Source organism: Gymnogyps californianus, unplaced genomic scaffold (genome assembly GCF_018139145.2).
Source record: "Gymnogyps californianus isolate 813 unplaced genomic scaffold, ASM1813914v2 HiC_scaffold_231, whole genome shotgun sequence".
NCBI classification, from domain to species: Eukaryota; Metazoa; Chordata; class Aves; order Accipitriformes; family Cathartidae; genus Gymnogyps; species Gymnogyps californianus.
In genome coordinates this window covers 18,330-37,797 of record NW_026114112.1, presented here as the reverse complement: position 1 = coordinate 37,797, position 19,468 = coordinate 18,330, and the positions used below count along the sequence as shown (strand labels likewise).

Here is a 19,468-nt window from a genome sequence, read left to right as displayed (position 1 = left end):
GCAGATCCATGCCCAGCCAGTCCTCGAGCAATGGTACCTTGGAAAAACTTCCTCCCCTCCCCAAGTTTTATTGCTGATCATGATGCTACATGGAATGGAATATCCCTCTGGTCCACTGGGGTCAGCTGTCCCTCCTGTGTCCTCTCCCGGCCTCTCTCTCACCCCCAGCCCACTCACTGCAGGGGCATTTTGGTTCAGCTTGTAGTAAGAGGGCTGGAGGCAGCAGCAGAGGCAGAACTTGGGGGGCTGTTTTTTGGCTCTGCATCAGCGATTTCCAACAGAAAGCAGGCGGTAGGAAGGGAGAGAGCAAATGTAACCCTGGCCTTCTCATAGGATCCCAGGGATTAAGCCTGCATGTGGTTTCCTCTCCTCCACAGCACTACTCTTACCCTCACCCTGGGCCTACAGCATCCCCCACACCACCACCAGTTGGTCTTCCATGCCACGGCCCCACGTTCCCAACCCACAGCCCTTATCATTGCTTCTGCCTCTCTGTCTCCCTTTTCCAGGTAGATGAACGGACTAGGACACCTTTAATCTTCAAAAGGTCCTTCACCCCACCTGCTTCTCTCCCTGAAGGAGAAGGAGCAGAAGACCCAAGCAGTCCACTGTGACAAGTCTTGCTGAAGGGGAAGGGGCACGCTGTACCGGAGGAAAGGGGTGCACAGGTCAGGAGTCATCTGCAGGCACACTCTTCCCATGGCTGGTTACGAGTAGTGAGGAGGAGGCCAGGAGAGATCCTGGGGTCCTGACATCCAGGTGGGGAGAGCAAAGGAGCGGGGAAGGTGTCTCCTTGCTGAACCTGCTTCCCTCAGGTGAAGGCAAGAGGGAGATGAGGGTTACGTCAGCCATCCTACTAGCGACGATGCTTTTGCCCCACATTTGCAGTCCACTCTCTCATTCCTGTCCTAGGTTCACCTTTTTGTCCAGTCCATCAGCTTCCTCCCCTGCTCCAGAGCCTGTTCCCACACCCCGGGGGTCGATCTCCCATGAGGTTGTTGCCCCAACCTTGATTTCACCTGCAGACTGTTTCGAGTGGGTGTTTGGAGGGAACAAGGTGATCCAGGCTGTTTCCCACTTCCTTTAGCACCTCACCAACACCGTATGTGACCCTGGGAAATAGGAAGGAGATCATGAGGTGATGGTGCCCGAGGATCATAGAAACGTGCAACTGGCTCGAGGAGCACGGTGCTCCTTCTCCGGTGCAGAAAGCTGGGTCTGTATCTTCACCTTCCCACCAGCCTTCTTTAGGGACATGAATGTCTAACCACTCTTCAGAGCCCTGGCAGCAGGGGCCACCCTCATGCTGCCTGGCCCTGTAGGCTTGTGACACTGTTCACAGGGGGCTTTGGAACGCTCTGTCACTGGGTCCTTCGACAAGCCCCTCAGCTACTGCAGGCCCCACAGCTGGTTTGGCATCTGCTGCATCGTGTGGGCTTGTGCATGGCAAGGAACAAAGCTGAGACATGACCACCAGCCTCTGGGAGCATTACTCCTAGGGGCTGGGCAGAAAGAAAGGTGAAAGCCCTAATAGCATCTCTGAGCTCTTTCCTTCGGGCTCCTCCATGGTGGGAGGATGGAGCTGCCCTGGGCTGAGCTTGAACAGACCTACCCTGGCACACACACAAGTGCATCCTCTTTCATTTCTGAGAAGCCCGTGAATTCAGTAGTAATGGTGAAGCCTTCCCTTGGGAAGGTCCATGCTTGCGGGACATCAGTTGAATGGAGAATCTGGTGCAAAAGCATGTCTGGCCTCAGAGGAAGCACATACTTCTATCCTCCCCTTGCAGGTGGCAGTTTCCACTACAGCAAAATAATCTGGAGTTGCCCGAAAACATGCCTCAAGAGGAGATGCCCGTCTTCATATGAATTTTTGGGTTCTCCAGCTTCATTTCAGCCCACATGGGACATCCTGAGCCTGCTCCAGGCTCCTCGGCACTGTAAGCAAAAGCAGCTTTTCCTTCCCCAGAATGAGCGACCAAAGGTGGGATCCATCTCGCAGTGTAGATGTGAGCTCGTCACCCGGGCTTGTGCTGCAGGCAGGCGCGGGGACAAGCAGAGCCACGGACCGATCCCACTGACATGCCTTCGTTGTCTCCTGCGGGATGCAGCGAGCCGTTTTCTGAAAAGGGCCTGCAGCTCCCCACAGGCTGAAAGGAGGTGGAGACAACGCCTCAGACACAGACGTCTGCTGCTGACACACTGTCATGGTTTAACCCCAGCCAGCAACTCAGCACCACGCAGCCGCTTCCCCCTCCCCCCTCCCAGTGGGGTGGGGAGGAAGAGGGAAAAAAAAAGTAAAACTGTTGAGATAAGAACAGTTTAATAACTAAAGTAAAACAAAATACACTACGAACTAATAATAATAATAAAATAATAATAAGAGTTGTAATGAAACGGAATATAATAAAAAACAGGAAATAACACCCAAGAAAAGGCAAGGGATGCACAATGCAATTGCTCGCCACCCGCTGACCGATGCCTGAGCAGCGATCTGCTCCTCCCGGCCAACTCCCCTGTTTATATACTGGGCATGACGTTCCATGGTATGGAATAGCCCTTTGGCTAGTTGGGGTCAGCTGTCCCGGCCATGCTCCCTCCCAGCTTCTTGCACACCTGCTTGCTGGCAGAGCATGGAAAACTGAAAATCCTTAACTTAAGATAAGCGCTACTTAGCAACAACTAAACCATCAATGTGTTATCAACAGTATTCTCACACTAAATCCAAAACACAGCACTGTACCAGTGTCGTGGTTTAACCCCAGCCAGCAACTAAGCACCACGCAGCCGCTTCCCCCTTCCCCCTCCCAGTGGGGTGAGGAGGAGGAAAGAGGGGAAAAAAAAAGTAAAACTCATGGGTTGAGATAAGAACAGTTTAATAACTAAAGTAAAATATAATACTAACAATAGTAATAATGAAATATAATAATAATAATAGTAATGAAAAGGAATATAACAAAAAAGGAGGGGAGGAAGGGAAAAAACCAAACAAACAAACAAAAAAAAAACCACCAGTGATGCACAATGCAATTGCTCACCACCCGCTGACCGATGCCCAGTTAGTTCCCGAGCCACGATCCGCGCCGCCCGGCCAGCTCCCCCTGTTTATATACTGGGCATGACGTTCCATGGTATGGAATAGCCCTTTGGCTAGTTCAGGTCAGCTGCCCCGGCTCTGCTCCCTCCCAGCTTCTTGCACACCTGCTTGCTGGCAGAGCATGGGAAAGTGAAAAGTCCTTGGCTGAAGATAAGCGCTACTTAGCAACAACTAAAACATCGGAGTGTTATCAACATCATTCTCACACTAAATCCAAAACACAGCACTGTACCAGCTACTAAGAAGAAAATTAACTCTGTCCCAGCCGAAACCAGGACAACCAGCTACTAAGACGAAAATTAACTCTATCATCTCAGCTGAAACCAGGACACACACATACAGACAAATCCCGCTGAAGTAACTTCATTCTGTACATTTAAAAAGCGATCCCTGTTGTGGGAGTGTCTTTTCAGTGGAAGTGTTGTTCAACAGGTGGAGAGCAAGGATGAAAGGCAACAGTCACGAGTTAAAGTTGGGGAAACTCTGACCAAACATAAAGGGTTAATTCTTCCCCTTGAGAGAGGTGCAGAACCAGGACAGAGGTACAGAGAGGTAACGAGATCTCCACCCTTGCAGATCCTACACAATTCAGCTGCACAAGGTCCAAAGACACCTAAGGCAGCTTTGAGGTTAGCCCTGCTGTGAGCAGGTGGTTGCAACAGAAACCTCCACAAGTTCCTTCCAACCTAAATCCTTCTGTGAGTCTGAACTCCCGAGGTCCCCTAAAAAAGCCTTCTCTTACTCCCTCCTCTTCATCAGGGCCACGTTTTGAGCCACGTCCCAGGACCCAGCCAGAACCAAGGGTAGACTTTTACCCCCTCGAATGACACCAGTGGAAACGTGAAGATGGGAATCTCCTCGTCAACACTGAAAAATGCCACCCGTCCCTCTCCATAATCCAGAGAGACCCGGATCCGCTTGGGAGCCTGGATTTCAGGAAGAAGAGTGCGATTAGGGGACGTGAAAGCTTGGAATTGCCCTGCCCACTGCCCCACTGCCCAGATGCCCGCCTCCGGTTTAAACTCAATATCGTCCTTCCTTTTCACATCTTCTCTAGAGACGCCCACAGTCCATCCTCCAGCATCCACCACCTCCACCTCCCAGTAGTATCTCCCTGAGGTGAAGCCATCACAGCCCAGCACGCAGCGCCACAGGCTAAATCTCTCAGGGATGTCGAGGACGTTCTGCCACATGTCTTCTCGTCTCACACTTTTGCAGTCGCCAGACAGGACAAGGGCGCTGTGGGCTGTGTCTGAATCCAGAACCACCTTCACTGCAGGAGAGATGGAGTCAACACATCAGGGCAGAGCTCACCCCAGGAGAGATCTTTGCTGGGGCTGCATAAGGAAGAAGAAAAAGGGTGCAACTGGTAGCAGGCAGACTGTGGCATGGGAAGCTGCACAAAGTAACAATATTAGTGCAAGGAACCCAAAATGAAGCAGAGAGATGACATTGAGCAGAGAGGGAGGAGGATCGTCAGCAGACCCCCAGGCTGAAGAAGTCCCCATGTCTCTAAAATGTGACCAGCACTGCTCACTGAGGACCAGGACTCTCCAGATTTGTCTGAAACTGGGGCATGCACCAAATGCACAACGGGTCTGAGTACTACGCTTCCTCCTGTAAAGTGAGGGTTGGCAGAAGCATCCCTGGTCCCACCAGCATCACTGCGGGAGGGGAACTACCAGGAAGGGAGATTAAAGCAGGGAAGATGATTCAGCAGCCTGAAAGACTAAACTTTAATTACCTTCTTTTATAGGCGCTGCATATCTTCTCCATGCTTTAAAAAAAATAAAAAAACCACAGATGAGAGGTAATCTGAACACACGTGTACCGGATTAGCTCATTATATTTGTGAAAGTCATCTCACAGCATGTAGCTTCAAAACGTCAATGTCCAGCTACGTGAAAGGGCTCCATCCATTTTCTACAAATATAATCACGCTGCCTGTCCCGATTCAGACATATATTTATAGTCTGTTTGTACTTTCTTTGAAAACTGAAAGAATTTTCTTCTTCGTATAGAAGGATTACAGACAATAGCTTGAAAACTCATAAAGAGCAAAGGAAAATAACATTTCTGAAATGAGCTCAGTATTTGCTACCTCTTCTGTTCCCAAAAGGAAAATCAAAACGCGGGCATATGTGCAAAACCCAGATGAGAAAATGGCCCAACTGAAAAGTCTCCCATGTAGGAAGGAGAACGATACTCACCCAGTTCTTCAGCTTGCTTCTCTGAAAAAGAAGATAAATCAGCACCAATGGGTTGTGGGATATTGATTTGGGTATAACCTCTCCCGTAACCGCGGGTTTCTGCTAAGACTCGGCAATGCAAAGCCCGCTCCCACCCCCAGCCTGGAGCTCTGCTCTGCAGGTGATGGTGCAGGTTGTCCTGCCCCAGTCTGGGGCAGGAAAAGGGCTCTGGGAGGTCCCTCGCCTACAAGGCGACCTGTCGCAGGGCACTCTCACCCTGCCTGCGCCACCGCTGCAGTCATCCATCCCCAACCCCAGACACCATCTTCAATGATCTTTAATTTTTTGATTCTCAAATTCACTCTCTCCTTTCCCCCTTATCCCCCAACCACTCTTTCGTTCACTTCACACTTTAAAAGTGTAAATGAAACAAAAGACCGCCACCCTATACAGACTCTGTAAAAAATCCTTTGTAAGGAAGAGAAGGAGACTCACCAATTTCTGCATCACGGTCCCCTGAACAACAAACAGAAACACACACGAGTTACTATTTGACACAGTCCCTTCCCTGGGACCCCAGCTAAAGGACCACAGAGGTGAGGAGAGGCTGTGATGAAGGGGGCAGATGCGCTGATTTGCACTCTGATTGCAAGGATGCTCATGATTCCCGAGTGAGCTGACCTGTATTTATTTTCCCCATCATTTATTTCCCCCTGCACTGGCACCAATTTAGCAAGAGCTCATTTTTAATAGCCAAAGGACTATTCCTTGGCAATTCTATGAGCTACAAGCAAGCAAGCAAACAAACAAATAAAAACATGTGCCCTTTTCAAGTGTTTTTGTTGGTTTTAATCTCTTGGTAACCAAGCTACTTTTTTATAAGAAAATTCTCAACAGCTTAGGTTTCCATAATCTTCCCCTAAAACCCAATAACTTTTCAGCACTATTTCACTACTTAAATTAAAAAGAAAGTGACAGCCACTCAGGGAAAAAATCCTAACGACTTTACAGAGTGAATTTTCACACTATTAGGGGCTCAGGGGAGGGGGAAGTAAAGTATCTGCCTAAAAAGAACATTTGGACAGAATGAGAGGATGAATAAAAAAGTCTGAAAGTTTTCACAGAGGATTTCACCAGGAAGATGGGGAGCGAGACTTACGCAGTGCTGCCTCGTGCGTCGCTGAAAAGAAAACCAGAACAGAGCGTCACCACCAAAGCCGATTCCTTTTGCCCCGATACACTTGGTGGGGTGGGGAGGAGGCGGAAATCGCTCACGATGGAAAAGCTTCAACCCAGGAGCAACTCAAGACCTTTCTTCTCAAGACATTTGGCGATCTTGCCCACCCTCCCTGAACCCACCTTGGGCAGAGGCCAGCGCTGCGTTGCTGGAGATCCGAGCAAGGGCTCCAGCTCCAGGGCAGCGGTGAAGGGGCAGGTTTGCATCAACAAGGGAGGAGCATGGGGTTAAATTTCACCTTCGGTGCTACCTAACCATCCTGCCCCTGTGTTTTTTTAGTGCTGAGACAAAGCTGAGGCCCCTGCAAAATGAAATGTGCTACCCCGAAGCTTCCTCCAGCTTTGGAAAGAACCTTGAGAGCCCTTTGAAAAGCAAAGCTCACTGTTGCTACAACATCTGTTCACGCTTTCTTTGGTTCTGCAATGCTTTTCCTTAAAATTACAACATCATCTCATAATTTCATAAATTAATTTCACAATTTTCTATAGCCGCTCGCCAAACCATTTCCCTCCCCCACATCCCCCAGAAATTCTTCCGTTTGAGGGAATTCTCCAATTTCTGGAAAATGGAAAGTAAAGCTTACCTATTTTTTTCTCATGCGTTCCTGCGAAGGAAAGAAAGAAATGTAAGTAATTTTTAAAAACATCCCTTCCAAAGAGCACTGATTAAACCACAGCAGGAGTCACAGCCACTTGCAAGGCAGAAAGGCCGTGGGGTCTGGAAGTGCTGCGGTGCCTGCACGACCCACCGGCTCCGTCTCCTTTTGGTCAGAAATACAGGATTTCAGTTTCCTTCATTCCTCCGTATTAGTTACCCCCAGAGGGGTCTTTCAGAAGGAAAGGAAGCCCTGCCAGGCCCCCAAAAGTGCCAGGGTTTTTTTGCAGGGCGAGGCAAATTATTGCTCCATTTCTGCGGGCAGAATGCACCCTCAGCCGGGGCAGAGGAACGGCTGGCTCGCGCTGCTTTAAGGCCCACTTCCTTCTTTGCTAGCCTTTGTGTTGGAGAAACAGCTTTTCTTTGCTTGCCAGAAATTAAATCCCTGGGTCTTTAAGTTCCCTGGCACCGTACGTCTGTCCGAGACACCGAGACAAGACTCCGGCACCATCGGGGCATTTCTCAAACTCACTCGTCCATCAAAAGCAGAGGCAGCCGAATAGGACAGCCGCCCAGCCCCCTTCCCCAAACACCGCGCCAGGATGATACCTTTAATTTTCAATAGATAGGCAGCGATAATGAGGAGAGCGACCACAGCAGCCAGGACCACGCCCAGGGCGATCATCCAAGGATGGGCGTTTTGGAAAAAGGGATCTGAAAAATAAAATCCCCAAAGGGGCTGGGTTACTCTGCAAGTAACCTAAGCAAGCAACAGGAAGCGGATTATTTCTATTTATTTCATACAAGCTCCTCCCAAGCAGGCCTGAATCCCATCGAGAGTGAAAATCAGCTCCTGACGGGACTCCACAAACCAACAAAAAACAGTATTTAAAAAAAAAAATCCATTTTGGCAATTCAGCACTTGTCCGAGGCTGATGACATTTTGTCTGCATACATTGTGGGGGATTTTTAAAGCGAAAATGGATTTCTAACCAAATTATTTCTAGTTAAAGCATGCTTTCTTCTCCTTTGGAAAAAAAAAATTGTATTTCATTAGGCAACATAGGATCAGAAACAGGGTAACAAATACAGCAACACCCCAGTGCAGAGCAGTATCACCAGGAGAAAGGTACGGGCCCCCCCGGGAAATAAAGTCTCCCAAAATTGTTCATTCCCAAAGTAAAAAAGGAACAGGATGCAGCTGAAAAGGATATGACACTGTGGTGCGGTTTGGTGTATGTTCAGTCCAGTTCACCACTGCACCTCTGTTCTGATATATTCCCCGCCCCAAATCAACCTTGCAGTAAAAAAGGAGCTTTTCTGTGTGACAAGGAAAAAATAAAAATATATTCAATACATGCAGATGCTAAAATGAGACACAATGATTTATTTCTCATACCAAACCAGGAGAACAGGATTTCACAGCAGGTGAGACTAAGGGCACGGGTTGGTTTCTCCTTTTTTGTTTGGTTCCAGTGTTGTGAATGTTTGTGTTTAATCCAGGTGTCTATAGAAACTCTGCTACAATGACGGTTGTCTTTTTCCCCCCCTAACCCCACACTTCAAGACGGAACTGGTGAATTTTGGCAGCACACCTGCACAAACGCTGCCGAAAGCCGCAGCTGTTTGCACACGCAGCGTGCAAAATACACTTGATGCACCGAACACACAGCCTGCAAGGTGCACCTGAGATTTTCTGCCGGCGGCGCTTTCTGAGCACAGCTCCATCGGAAAGGTTAACAGGGCGATGCCCTCGTCCTCTGCTCACCTGATATGTAAAAAGCTGACGTCCGTTCTTGGCTGCGCAGGGCATGTTGGACCGAGCAGGAGAGTTTCTCGTTCACGCCCCTGGTGAGGATTATGCTGCTTTCCACTGCAAAGAGTCCGCTCGCGTCCTGGGTCACTTTTTTGGAGAGGGATGGGAAATGCCGCCCGTGGGGATCTTGCCACAGCACCTGGGGCTGCGGGTACCAGCCGGCCGAGTGACAGGCCACCCGGATCCCCCCGTCCTGGTAGCGCTCCAGCGTGATGAGCGGGGCAGAGCCGGTGGCTGCGGGAAAAGAGAGACCCCCAGGTGATGCTGCGAGATGCCGGATATCGGGGGAATAAGGTGGCCTGGCTGTTCCTCTCCCTGACAAGAAGGGCTAAACTTCAACATAGACAAATCCTAGGTTTTTTTAAAAGACAAGTGTCACCTGGAGTCAGGACGTTTCTTGCAGTCTTTTTCACATAACTCAAAGATCTGCTCTAGAGGCTACTACTGCAGCAAAATAATCTGCAGGCCTGGATATTAAAATATAAAAGCACGAACCAAGACATTCTTACTTTATTACTCAATGCCAAATTTTTTTCTTACACCCACTTATATGAAGAAAACAATATCAAGAACACTTCAGAAGTAGGTAGCATGTCTCACAAGCTCCTTACGGCCGCCCAGTAGGCAGTTTTACCTCTCTGAGACATTCTTGGTATTTTCAACCATGGGACTTACTTAATAAAACCCTATTTCCAAAGCATCCACCGGAAATTGCTTCTGGGAAGAAGGACAGGGAAGAAGAGCGCTGGCTACGAGCAAGTAAATTAGAGGTGCCAGGGAGACGGACTACAGACCTGTCACCTTCAGCTCCACCACAGCCTCATCATAACTTGAGTCATGGCGAACAAAGCAGGTGTAATTCCCTCCATCAGACAGTTGGACATGCAAAATTGTCAAGTCCACACTGCCCTTGGCGAGGCCGTCCTTCCACAGCTCGGTGCGCCCTTGGTATTGATGCATCTGCTCCCCGAACTGGTCCTGGCCGTCCTTGTAGCGATGCACAAAGGGCGAGAATTGTTCCCGAAACCAGATCACCTCCATGTCCTGTGTGCTCCGCTCTGGGGAGAAGCGGCAGGGCAACACCACGTCCTTGCCCATGGCCACGGTGATGGGGCCGGGGGGTCCCATCACAGTGAGCGGAGCTGGGAGAAACCCCCGGAGGAAGAAGAAATAACCATGAGTTTGCTGTGGCGACTGAGCTCGGAAAACCAGCGGATGCTGCTCCGCACGGTTCGCGTGCTGCCGTGCCGTGCCATCGCGTTGGCAGCGTAACCCTGCCAGGGGAGACGAGGCATTGAGGGGAGGGCTGGGAGAGGGACCCCTGCCATGCAGCACGCTGAGCAGGCTGGGGCCAGGCCACCACCCGTTCCTCTGCTTCCCTGTCCTGCGCTAGCGGGAAAGTTCTTCAAATCCCTAAAAGATGGTTTGTTCTCAAGGGGACAAGTGCTGCCCATGCTGCTCAGGGTGGGGAGAAAGCAGGATAAGGAACGAAGGAAGCGGCTGGAAGGTTTCTGGGTGGTTGGCCGGAGAAAGCAGACAACTTGGGTACAAATAAAACTCAAATTTCCTCAGCTATTCGCACCTATTACAAGAGAAAATAAAAACATCTCAGGTGCTCTGGGCATCTTTGCAAATTAAAAAAAAAAGGCTTATTAATAAGCTGGCCACTCCACTCACAGAGAAAGTGGTTTCTGGTTGAAGGAAAACAAAAGCAAATCAACTTTTTTTTGGCAAGGTAACTTTTGAGTCAACTGTTGTGCTGCATCCTTTTGCCAGGGCGGCCTTGAAGAAGCTGCTTCAGGTCAGCAATCTAACAGAAAAAAAGAGCCCAGAATATTTTCTAATAGATTTTTGTTGTTCTTTTTTCCCTTTATTGAATTGGTTCTGCAAAGGGTCCAGCACACCCTGGACACAGCCCAGTAAAGCAATGACATGCTGGGACTGTGCTGGGAACGGGGAAAGCAGGGAGGGAAATGGCAGCAAACTATAATCAACTCATCGGCATCATCTAATCTCCGCCTGAGTTCAGCGAGGTTGTGCGAATGCCTGCGCTGACACGGCCGGAGGTAATAAACCAGCATCCAGAAGGATGCTGGCGCTCTCAGAAGCGGACAAGGTTTATGGCAAAGGGTCTCATCCTGCTCTGGGCTCTGCCATTCACGGGGAGTTGCTGCACTGGAAGCCGGGAAAATATTCAGGCTGGAAGCAATGCCACAGGGATCAGCAAGAACCAGGGGGATCCCTACCTGACTGCAGCTTGTGAACTTGGAGAACTAAACCATAAATGATAAAAGCCGGCAGAGAGCAGCGGAGGTGGAAACCGGAGAGCATCCTCTTCGCTGGAGCACAACCTGGAGACGAGGAAGGAGAGGGAAAGGGCAAAAGGGAGAAGAAACAAGGGAATACAAAAAAAAGCAGAATTCACTTTTAAAGGGGTTTATTGCTGATTGCAGCCTCTTTTTATGATGTCTAGGGAAGAGCCTCAGGTGCTGAAGGTTGAAATCGGTTTTCCATCATCAGCCTGAATTTGCTTGGTGCTTTACATACAAACTACCCGACTGGTATAAAAAGTTGTAGGAATTTCCCATGGGGAAACAAAGGACAAGCTGCAACATCTCCTCTAATTCCATGAAAAAGTGGCAGTTGTTTTAATATGGAGCCTTTGCTTTTCTTATCCAGCTGTAAGAAAGAGACGGAAAGGTGCAGGACGAGAAGGAGAAACCCAGACCAAATGCACATGGAGCTGGGGCTGCGCGCTTCTCCTGCGGGACAAACTCGGGACTCGGTAGCACATCCCCTGCCACCGCAGCGAGGGCAGGGGTCTCAGACCAGGGAAAGCACAATAACCAAAACACTAATTCAACACCCGGCCAAGATGGGACCTGGCCCTGCTCTGAACCCCCCCTAAAACCCTCTTATCACTCTCTGACGTAGTCCTGGCTTTGTTCACGAGAGGTGAAATCCATGACCCATTTTGGCAGATGGCAGAAAGTGATTTCAACCTGCAGCTTTCCGAGAGACGACACGTACCTGGAGGCCCCAAGCTCCTTCCTGGGCTCTGGGCTGGGGCAGGAGCTACTCAGCCGTCACCCGGTGCATCCAGAGGGGTCATCCCGATTCGAGCTAAGCTTTTCCCTGTCCAAGAAACAAATAAAAACGTCACTCTGCGTCCCAGCCTGCTATCAGTTTCCTCCTGCGCTGCCTCCGCTCAAAAATGAAAGTTGCTGAGTGACTTAGGGGTTTTTTGGCAATGCTTTTGTCTGGAAATGCTCTTCTGGCAACATCCACAGGCACGCCCCTGCTGCAGACACCCTCCACGGCTGCGTATCGCAGCCTCCTCCCACGGCTCTCCCCGGACTTGGGAGGGGATGGATACTGGCAGCAGTTTGCACGTCCCCGGCGAAAAGCCCAGAGGCAGTGGGAAGGAGGGAGGTGACGGAGCCAGGATTTGCACCCAGAGGCGGTGCCGGGGTGGGAGCAAAGCCCAGCACTAGCTTAAAAATTGCTTAAAAGCAATTCCCGCCCCGGTCAAGAGGTGAGGCCGTCGAGGACGGTTTGTTCCGGGAAAGCTGCTGCCCTGAGATGTGTCACGAAGGCAGCCCCAGCGGGTGCTCAGCCCAGCCGGGTCCCGCACCCTCCCGTCCCCAGCAAGGAGCGTGGGCACACGTGGGAGGTGAGAGCATCTGCGCAGGTAAAGGCACCTGATCAGAGACCCTGCCAAAAGGATGACAAGGAGAAGAGGGAGGCGATAAAGGAAGCACACAGAGACACAGACCTGGCCAACAAGTGATAGCGGAGATAAGTATAATAAACCAACCTCATCACTCACGCTAATCGATGGGCTATCACAAATCTGCGGGCATCACTTCAGGGAGGGCCAGCCTGGCTTTTGTGACTGTAAGGATGCAAAGCTGAGGGTCGCAGACACTGGGGGGTGTCAGTGGAAGTATGTGAACAGCTAAAGGCATGCGCAGCGGAAGGGAATCGGGGAGGACGAGGTGTGGGACAGGCAGAAAGGGGTGTAAAAGCGACCAGTCGCCGGTAAAACGGAGCCAGTCAGTGAGCTTGGCTAGCTGGTGAGTCGGAGTCCCTAGGTCCAGGCAGGGGTATCAGGCAGGTGGAGGGTCCACGCTGGTGTCTGGGGGCCCACGAGTGTGGGGCGCATGTGGGATGAGTGTGAGTGCGGTTGCAGCGAGCATCGAGCTGGACCAGCTGGCAGGCTGGGGACCCGTGGGAGAGGGTCAGCGGGCCCGGGGTGCAGGCAGGGCTACCGGGTGGACAGAGGGGCCGTGCCGCTGCTTGAGGGATCTGCAAATGTGCCCGTGAACCCAGAGAGTGTCGCGTGTGTGCCCGCACTAGTGACCTCCTGCCTCTGCCAGCCCCACAGGAGGAGGGGACGTGGCTGCCTGTGCTGGTGGGTGATGGGGTCCTGCAGGTGGGTGCTGCTGAAGGCAGCCCCTTGCCTGCGGCAGGCTGTGTGACCGGCCGTGTCAGAGGGAGGGAGGGAAGGAGAGGGAGAGGGCAGGGGGAGAGGGAGGGGAGAGGGGAAGGGGTGGGGGGAGAGAGAGTGTGTCTGTCTGTCTGTCTCTGGGACACATGTTGACCCTGCAGACGGGACGTTCAGCAGCAGCTGCCTGCATACACTGGATGCGAGCAGCAGCCCCCACCGTGCCATGCCCATGCCACCGTGCGACAGCGGTCCCTGACTGAACGGTCCCTGCTGAGCCAGGCTGTCCCCAGTCCTGCCTTCCCAGGCCCCTGTCCCAGCGCCAGGCAGCAGAGCCATCTGGCAGCAGGTCCCCTTGCACTCCGCTTTATTTTGTGCTCAACCGGTGGCTTTCAGAGGGCTGTGACAAAGCCGAGTGGGTGCCACCTCCCAGGTTCCTTACGGGCAGCGGTGAGGCCATCACCCCTGGGCATATGAAAAGCTGCCTGGAGAACAGAGAGGTGGGATGCAAAGCCCAGTACCTGCTGTCCCCCATTTACCAGTTGAGCAATCGAGGCAACACGTGCCCTGCAAACCCATTGGCAGCATGACAAATCCGGGCAAGCAGCGCCTGTAAGGAGCCAGACCTCTTCCCTCATCACAGTACGCAGCCTGGACACCCAGAGCATGGCCACTGGTCTGTGGCTGGTGTCCCCAAGTGACATCCCACCAGGCTGGAGGTGCACGTGGTGCTGCTGACCCAGGAGGGCTCTGAGCATCGTGGCGCAGGAAGATACAGCCTCTTCCAGTGGTGCAGCAGGCTCTTATCACCCACCTGCAGCTGGCCGAAGGGAGGGGAGATGCAGCAGATCCTGTGATGCAAACAGGACGGGGGCACTTCAGGAACATCAAGAGGGAACTCCCAAATTCAAGTGTTAGATGAGGTCACATGCCTGCCGGCAGCTTCAGGGCATGGGAGGTGGTTGCCAAGAGGAGAGGAGGTGGAAGCTCCCGTGGTGCGATCCCCCCCAGAGAGGCGAAGGTGCCGAACTCCCAGCTGTGCTCTCCGGGCCAGCCAGCCCCTCTGGACTTTGATCTGCTCGCTCGAACAAGCTGGAAATGCTGTGCAAGCCCAGGCCAGCCACGAGCTGATGAGATCAGGGGAGTGGAGAGCAGACTGAAGACCTTCAGACCCATCCAAAACCTCCTTTCCTGGAGTCAGCCTGCAGGTGAGCGCTGGCTGTCTAAAAAGTGCCTGAATGCTGTGACTTTCCCATCATTCCTTCTGCTGCTTTATCATCTTTGGCAGTCTCCGAGTCTCGCAATTTCCACTTTCAACAGGGAATCCTGCCTCCCCTCCCGCTGATTTTCTGCAGACACGCTGGTATCCAGGATGGAGAGAGACGAGAGTGAGACCCTGGCCAATGAGGTGGAGGAGATGAGTGGAAGAGGTGAGTTTTCAGAAGGGAAGAGGAGGGGGAACTGTCCTCTGTCGAGGAGAAAAATGCATCTTGCTTCTGCTGTGGAAGAGCTATTTAGGGTCAAAGCACCTGGGGCTTCTCCCAGCCTGGGCTTGTCATGGGGTTGAGACTTGGTGGCTGCAACACCCCCAGCTGAATTCCTCGTGCTTAGCTGTAGACCCACCACCACCACCAAAGACACCTGAGCTGCCATCCTTGGCTCTCTCCATTGCCCACAGAAAGAAACAGGAATTTGGGGCCACGGGTTATTGGTCTTGGGGTAATGTCTATCACGGTCTGCACTGGTTTGTGCCCAGACATGCCTGTTTCGCTCTTGCAGCACTAGAGACACCCACGCTGAGGTGCAGGTGTCTGCACAGCCGATGTGCACCCATCCACTCAGGCGCATCCTCCTCCCGGAAACTGAGGTCTCCTCGGCCAGGGATCGCATGGAAGCTCCTGGATCAGGAGCAAGGGCAGGATCAGGGCAGCACTGAGGCTGGGGCCGTCCAGCACGAGGAGGTTTCCCACCCCATGCTGGACATCTCTGGGCAGGGGAAAGGAAATCGCCCCGTCCCTTCTTCTGCTGGGATGGATGCAGCCCCAACGCACCCCTGGGGCTGCCTGTCCCGAGCAGCTTCTCCTCCTCTGTCCCCAGCCGACGTGACCCTGGACCCAGACACCGCCAACCCCTTCCTCATCCTGGCTGGCGACCAGCGAGGCGTGGGACGGGGGGACGAGTGGACCTCGCTGCCCAACAACCCCGAGCGGTTTGACACGGAGCCGTGCGTGCTGGGCAGCCAGGGCTTCGCCGCAGGGAGGCACTGCTGGGAGGTGGAGGTGGCCAAGGCGGGGGACTGGTGGGCTGTGGGGGTGGCCCAGGAGTCTGTCAGGAGGAAGGGGGTCCTCAGTTTTAACCCCCAGGAGGGGATCTGGGCCGTGGGGCAGTGGTTTGGACAATACCATGCTTTCACTGACCCTGACTGGACCCCCCTGCACCTCGCCTGCCTCCCCAGGGCCATCCAGGTCTGCCTGGACTTTACAGCCAGGCAGGTGGCATTTGCTGATACCGAAAACAAAGCCCCAATCTTTGCTTTCTGCCTGGCTTCACATCCCGGGGAGAGGCTACGCCCGTGGCTCTGGGTGGGGATGGACTCGTGGCTCAAGCTGTGCCCCTGACATGGAGGGAGCGCGGGTGACAGGGGGAGACTGGAAAGGTGAACACCATCATCTTGGGTCTTGGTGCTGGGAACTGGGAGGGTCCTGTGTCCTGCTGGCTTCTCCTCGCGTGGTTCCTCTGGCCACTAAGTGGGAGGACTGGCAGGTCTTGGAGACGGATGCCACCAAAGAGCCTACTTCATCCCCTCCACCCCACAGCTGGGACTGCAGAGACAACGGGGAGCACAGAGATTTGGTGCACAGAGGAGCTTGGTGCCAGGTGGCCCCAGGGCAGAGAAGTGGCATCAGTGCTGGGGTGCTGAAGAGCGGCTCTGTACAAGGCCATGAAAACTCCTTAAAAGGTGCTGGAGTAGTGTCTCTGGCTTTTTTCAATTAAGCTTAATGACCAAGTTAAAAAAAACCTCCAAACATAGCTGGATGCTGGAGCTCATGATAACGCTTATCTTCTCTATACATCCAAAGCCTCTCCTTGCCTTATTTCCAGTTCTCACTGACATGTGCATTAAACACATTTCTTGCAGCAGAGCACTAGTAAAAGCTACAGGGGCAGCCAAGGAAGGTAAGCAAGAAATTGAGAAGTGTCTGAAGTCCACAGGCGAGGCAATTCCCACAGATCTGCCATTCTCTGATCTCCCCTCATCAAGGTCTCCTTCTCCTCACATAGACTAGACTAGACTCTTTCAGTTGGAAGGGACCTACAACGATCACCTAGTCCAACCGCCTGACCATTTCAGGGCTGACCAAAAGTTAAAGCATGTTATTAAGGGCATTGTCCAAATGCCTCTTAAACGCGGGGAGGCTTGGGGCATCGACCACCTCTCGAGGAAGCCTGTTCTAGTGTTTGACCATCCTCTCGGTAAAGAAATGCTTCCTCATGTTACGTCTGAGCCTCCCCTGGCGCAGCTTTGAACCATTCCCACGCATGACGCGTGGATCCCAGGGAGTAGAGAGCAGCACCTCCCTCTCCACGTCCCCTCCTCAGGAAGCTGCAGAGAGCAATGAGGTCGCCCCTCAGCCTCCTTTTCTCCAAACAAGACAAACCCAGAGTGCTCAGCCGCTCCTCAGAGGACATGCCTTCCAGCTGTAGATCTGCTCCGGAGAACTGGGATTTTGAGGAAATGACGTTCAAAGGACATGCTAGACCTGGAAAAGGTGGGGGGTCCCCACTCCCAGGGACCTTGCTTTGTCCTCTCCTGCTAACTCCTGCTCTTAGGAGAAGAAAAGGTGAATGTAGGTGAAGGGGAACATTGCCTGGGTCCAGCCTGGATTCCTTCTTCTCCAGCTACATTGCTGGTTGGACCCTCTTAGTGCCAACTCGTCACCTTTGTGGTGGCAGCTGGGCACAGGCAACAGCATTGGTGTCCCTGGTCTCCTCCAATGCCATGGGGTCTGGTCCTCGCATCTCTGGAGAATAGCCAAGGAGGCGGCCGAGTTGCGTGCCGACCAGCTGCCTGGTGCCCGGAGCCCCGGGTCCTGCGGAGAGATCCCAGCCACGAGCACACACATACCTGCAGAGTCCCAAAACCAATCCTGAAACGTGAGGGGTCTCTTTGAAGCACAGAGCACCCTCCTTGTCATGGGAAACACCCCAAAGGACTTGTCCCGTGTGGTGAGGAACACCTACCTCAACCAAGAAAAGGAAATTGCTTTCTGAAAGCCAGCTTAGCCACCCTGATGCAGGCAGGGTGAGACCGGAGGAAAGCTGGGTTTCTCAACAGATGGGTGCCCTGGATCCTCTTCACTGGAATTTTGTGTTTTGGAGGGTGAGAAAAGGTTTAATGGGTTCCTCTTTGCTGTGCCCCCCCCCAAAAATAATAATAAAAAAACCCCAACTCTTTGGCAGCTGAGTTGCATAATTGCAGCGTTTTGGTAGGAAATACAACAATTTCATGTAGGATCGCACCATGAAGACTCACAGGAGTTTACATTCAGCGCTCTTCTTGTGCAAGAGGTATCTCTGCGTTCTGGTGCCACTGCAGGTAGGAAGTCTTCAGGAACGCAGAGGTCCTTGAAAAGCAAGGCCAGACTAATATGGGCCCTCTAAGGGGCACGTCTCAGGAAGACAACCTCAGCCAGGAGTTTTTGTCCCATACCCAGAGCCTGCGTGGACGGCGCGTCACAGCTGCGACCAAGCAAAGGCATGGGGCCGGCAGTCGACCCGCTGCCGCACCGGTCGGTGGCCGGGCATGGAGGCCAGCGGGGAACTCACGAAGCCCACGGTCTCGTCAGCACCAAGGTGGGGCCTGTCCTGGCAGCAAAGGCAGAGCAGGGTGTTGATCAGACCTACGTGATCCTCCCTGTGCCCGGGGGAACAGGCTGCAGCGACGGGCAGTGGAGGCAACTCAATAAACAGTTTTTTCTCAACGCTAGTCTGCGTCAGAGATGCTTCAAACAAATCCTGCTCAGATTCGGTACGTTCTGAGCAGCTGCGAATGAAAGCCGTCCCTGTTAAAACAGGGTGAGCCCTCTTTCTCTGGGTTTTCTGTTTCTTTTACACTGTTCTGGCTGCCGCTGCTTTTTCTTCTCCTCGTCCTGGGCAGATTGCTGTGTTGCAGCACAGTTTTATTTTAAAGGACTGGGGTGAGTCTTCTCCCCAGGAACACTGCGCTCTCTCTTTTAAAACGTTTTTTTCTTTTAACACAAACAGGCCCAGAGCCCTCTCGATGTGCCAGCTCATCCAGGAAACATGGGTCTCGTCCAAGGTCTTGCCCAAGGCTAAGGCATTGTCCAGGGCCTTGGAAACGTGTTCGAACGTTGGTTTTGCAGTGTCTTGAGTGGCACTTGTAATATGCAGCTTACTGATTTCCACCCCCCCTCTTCAAAAGCGGCACAGCCTTTCTAACCAGGCTCCAATGCCCACCCCGTGGCCAGGGGCTAAGGGCAGGGCTGGGGCTCCTCATCACACCATGGAAAAGGGACCGATGGGTGCCTGGGTCTCTGCCCCAAGGTGCCAGATCCAGCCCTGGGCAGGCGTCCTGCCCCACACCAACCTGCAGCCCCTGCCATGCTGCTGGCCCCAGATGCTCTCGGAGCCGGCTGCGCAGCGTGCCCCAGGAGCGTGGATCGGCCTCTCCTGCCCTGCAGCTGCCGACGGCTCTCGCACGCTGCAGCCTCGGACACAGCACCCCGAGGCCTTGCCAGGGCTCGGACGAGAGCACGGCCTGGCAGACAGGTCCAGCGTCTCCCACCACCCTGGAGCAAAGGGCTGGGCCGGACCGGCCGGCAGCGGGGCAGACTCCGGTCAGGCAATTCACTGGGGCCGTGCCAGCGGGCAGCGGCAGGAGCCTCTGCGGGGCTGCGTCACAGGGAGCACTGGGATCGCTTCGTGCAGCCCCATGCCCACCCTCTGGAGAAGGCCAAAAGGACTCCCTTGGCCCAAACATCACCTCCTTGCTTGGCCCGCACCAGGGAGGTTTCTGTGCACAGACAAGAGAAACCTGCCCACAAATGACAAAAAGCCTTGGGTTTTG

At 52.9% G+C, this 19,468-nt stretch overlaps 2 protein-coding genes across 4 annotated transcripts; one reads left to right on the top strand and one right to left on the bottom strand.

Moving 5' to 3' along the window:
* Nucleotides 1-2,940: 2,940 nt before the first annotated feature.
* Nucleotides 2,941-12,212, bottom strand: LOC127028166 (butyrophilin subfamily 1 member A1-like). Its single transcript, XM_050913936.1, has 11 exons — nt 11,964-12,212; nt 11,180-11,284; nt 9,728-10,075; nt 8,886-9,167; nt 7,727-7,831; nt 7,107-7,127; nt 6,446-6,466; nt 5,782-5,802; nt 5,308-5,328; nt 4,842-4,874; nt 2,941-4,370 (listed from the first exon to the last, which is right to left on the bottom strand). The coding sequence occupies exons 2-11, from the start codon at nt 11,262-11,264 to the stop codon at nt 3,853-3,855; spliced, it is 1,455 nt and encodes a 484-aa protein (XP_050769893.1). The 5' UTR covers nt 11,265-11,284; nt 11,964-12,212; the 3' UTR covers nt 2,941-3,852.
* Nucleotides 12,213-13,542: 1,330 nt separating this feature from the next.
* On the top strand, nt 13,543-18,367 carry LOC127028168 (thaicobrin-like). Of its 3 annotated transcripts, XR_007767960.1 has the most exons (4): nt 13,543-14,588; nt 14,701-14,810; nt 15,160-17,977; nt 18,096-18,367. XR_007767960.1 is itself a non-coding variant. In XM_050913938.1 (3 exons), the coding sequence occupies exons 2-3, from the start codon at nt 14,753-14,755 to the stop codon at nt 15,996-15,998; spliced, it is 579 nt and encodes a 192-aa protein (XP_050769895.1). In that variant the 5' UTR covers nt 13,543-14,588; nt 14,701-14,752; the 3' UTR covers nt 15,999-18,367. The 3 variants fall into 3 exon arrangements, 2 of the variants coding, with proteins under 2 accessions (XP_050769895.1, XP_050769894.1); XM_050913938.1 differs by having other exon boundaries at nt 15,478-18,367; XM_050913937.1 differs by having other exon boundaries at nt 15,160-18,367.
* Nucleotides 18,368-19,468: the final 1,101 nt, after the last annotated feature.

Excerpts from the sequence above, each read along its gene's own strand:
- LOC127028168 (XM_050913937.1), top strand. The coding sequence starts at position 14,753 with ATGGAGAGAGACGAGAGTGAGACCCTGGCCAATGAGGTGGAGGAGATG. Across the intron at positions 14,811-15,159 it reads GGAGGAGATGAGTGGAAGAG|CACTAGAGACACCCACGCTG; the intron begins GTGAGTTTTCAG and ends TCGCTCTTGCAG.
- LOC127028166 (XM_050913936.1), bottom strand. The coding sequence starts at position 11,264 with ATGCTCTCCGGTTTCCACCTCCGCTGCTCTCTGCCGGCTTTTATCATT. Across the intron at positions 7,832-8,885 it reads GTCAGCTTTTTACATATCAG|ATCCCTTTTTCCAAAACGCC; the intron begins GTGAGCAGAGGA and ends TTTATTTTTCAG. Across the intron at positions 6,467-7,106 it reads AACGCATGAGAAAAAAATAG|CGACGCACGAGGCAGCACTG; the intron begins GTAAGCTTTACT and ends TTTTCTTTTCAG.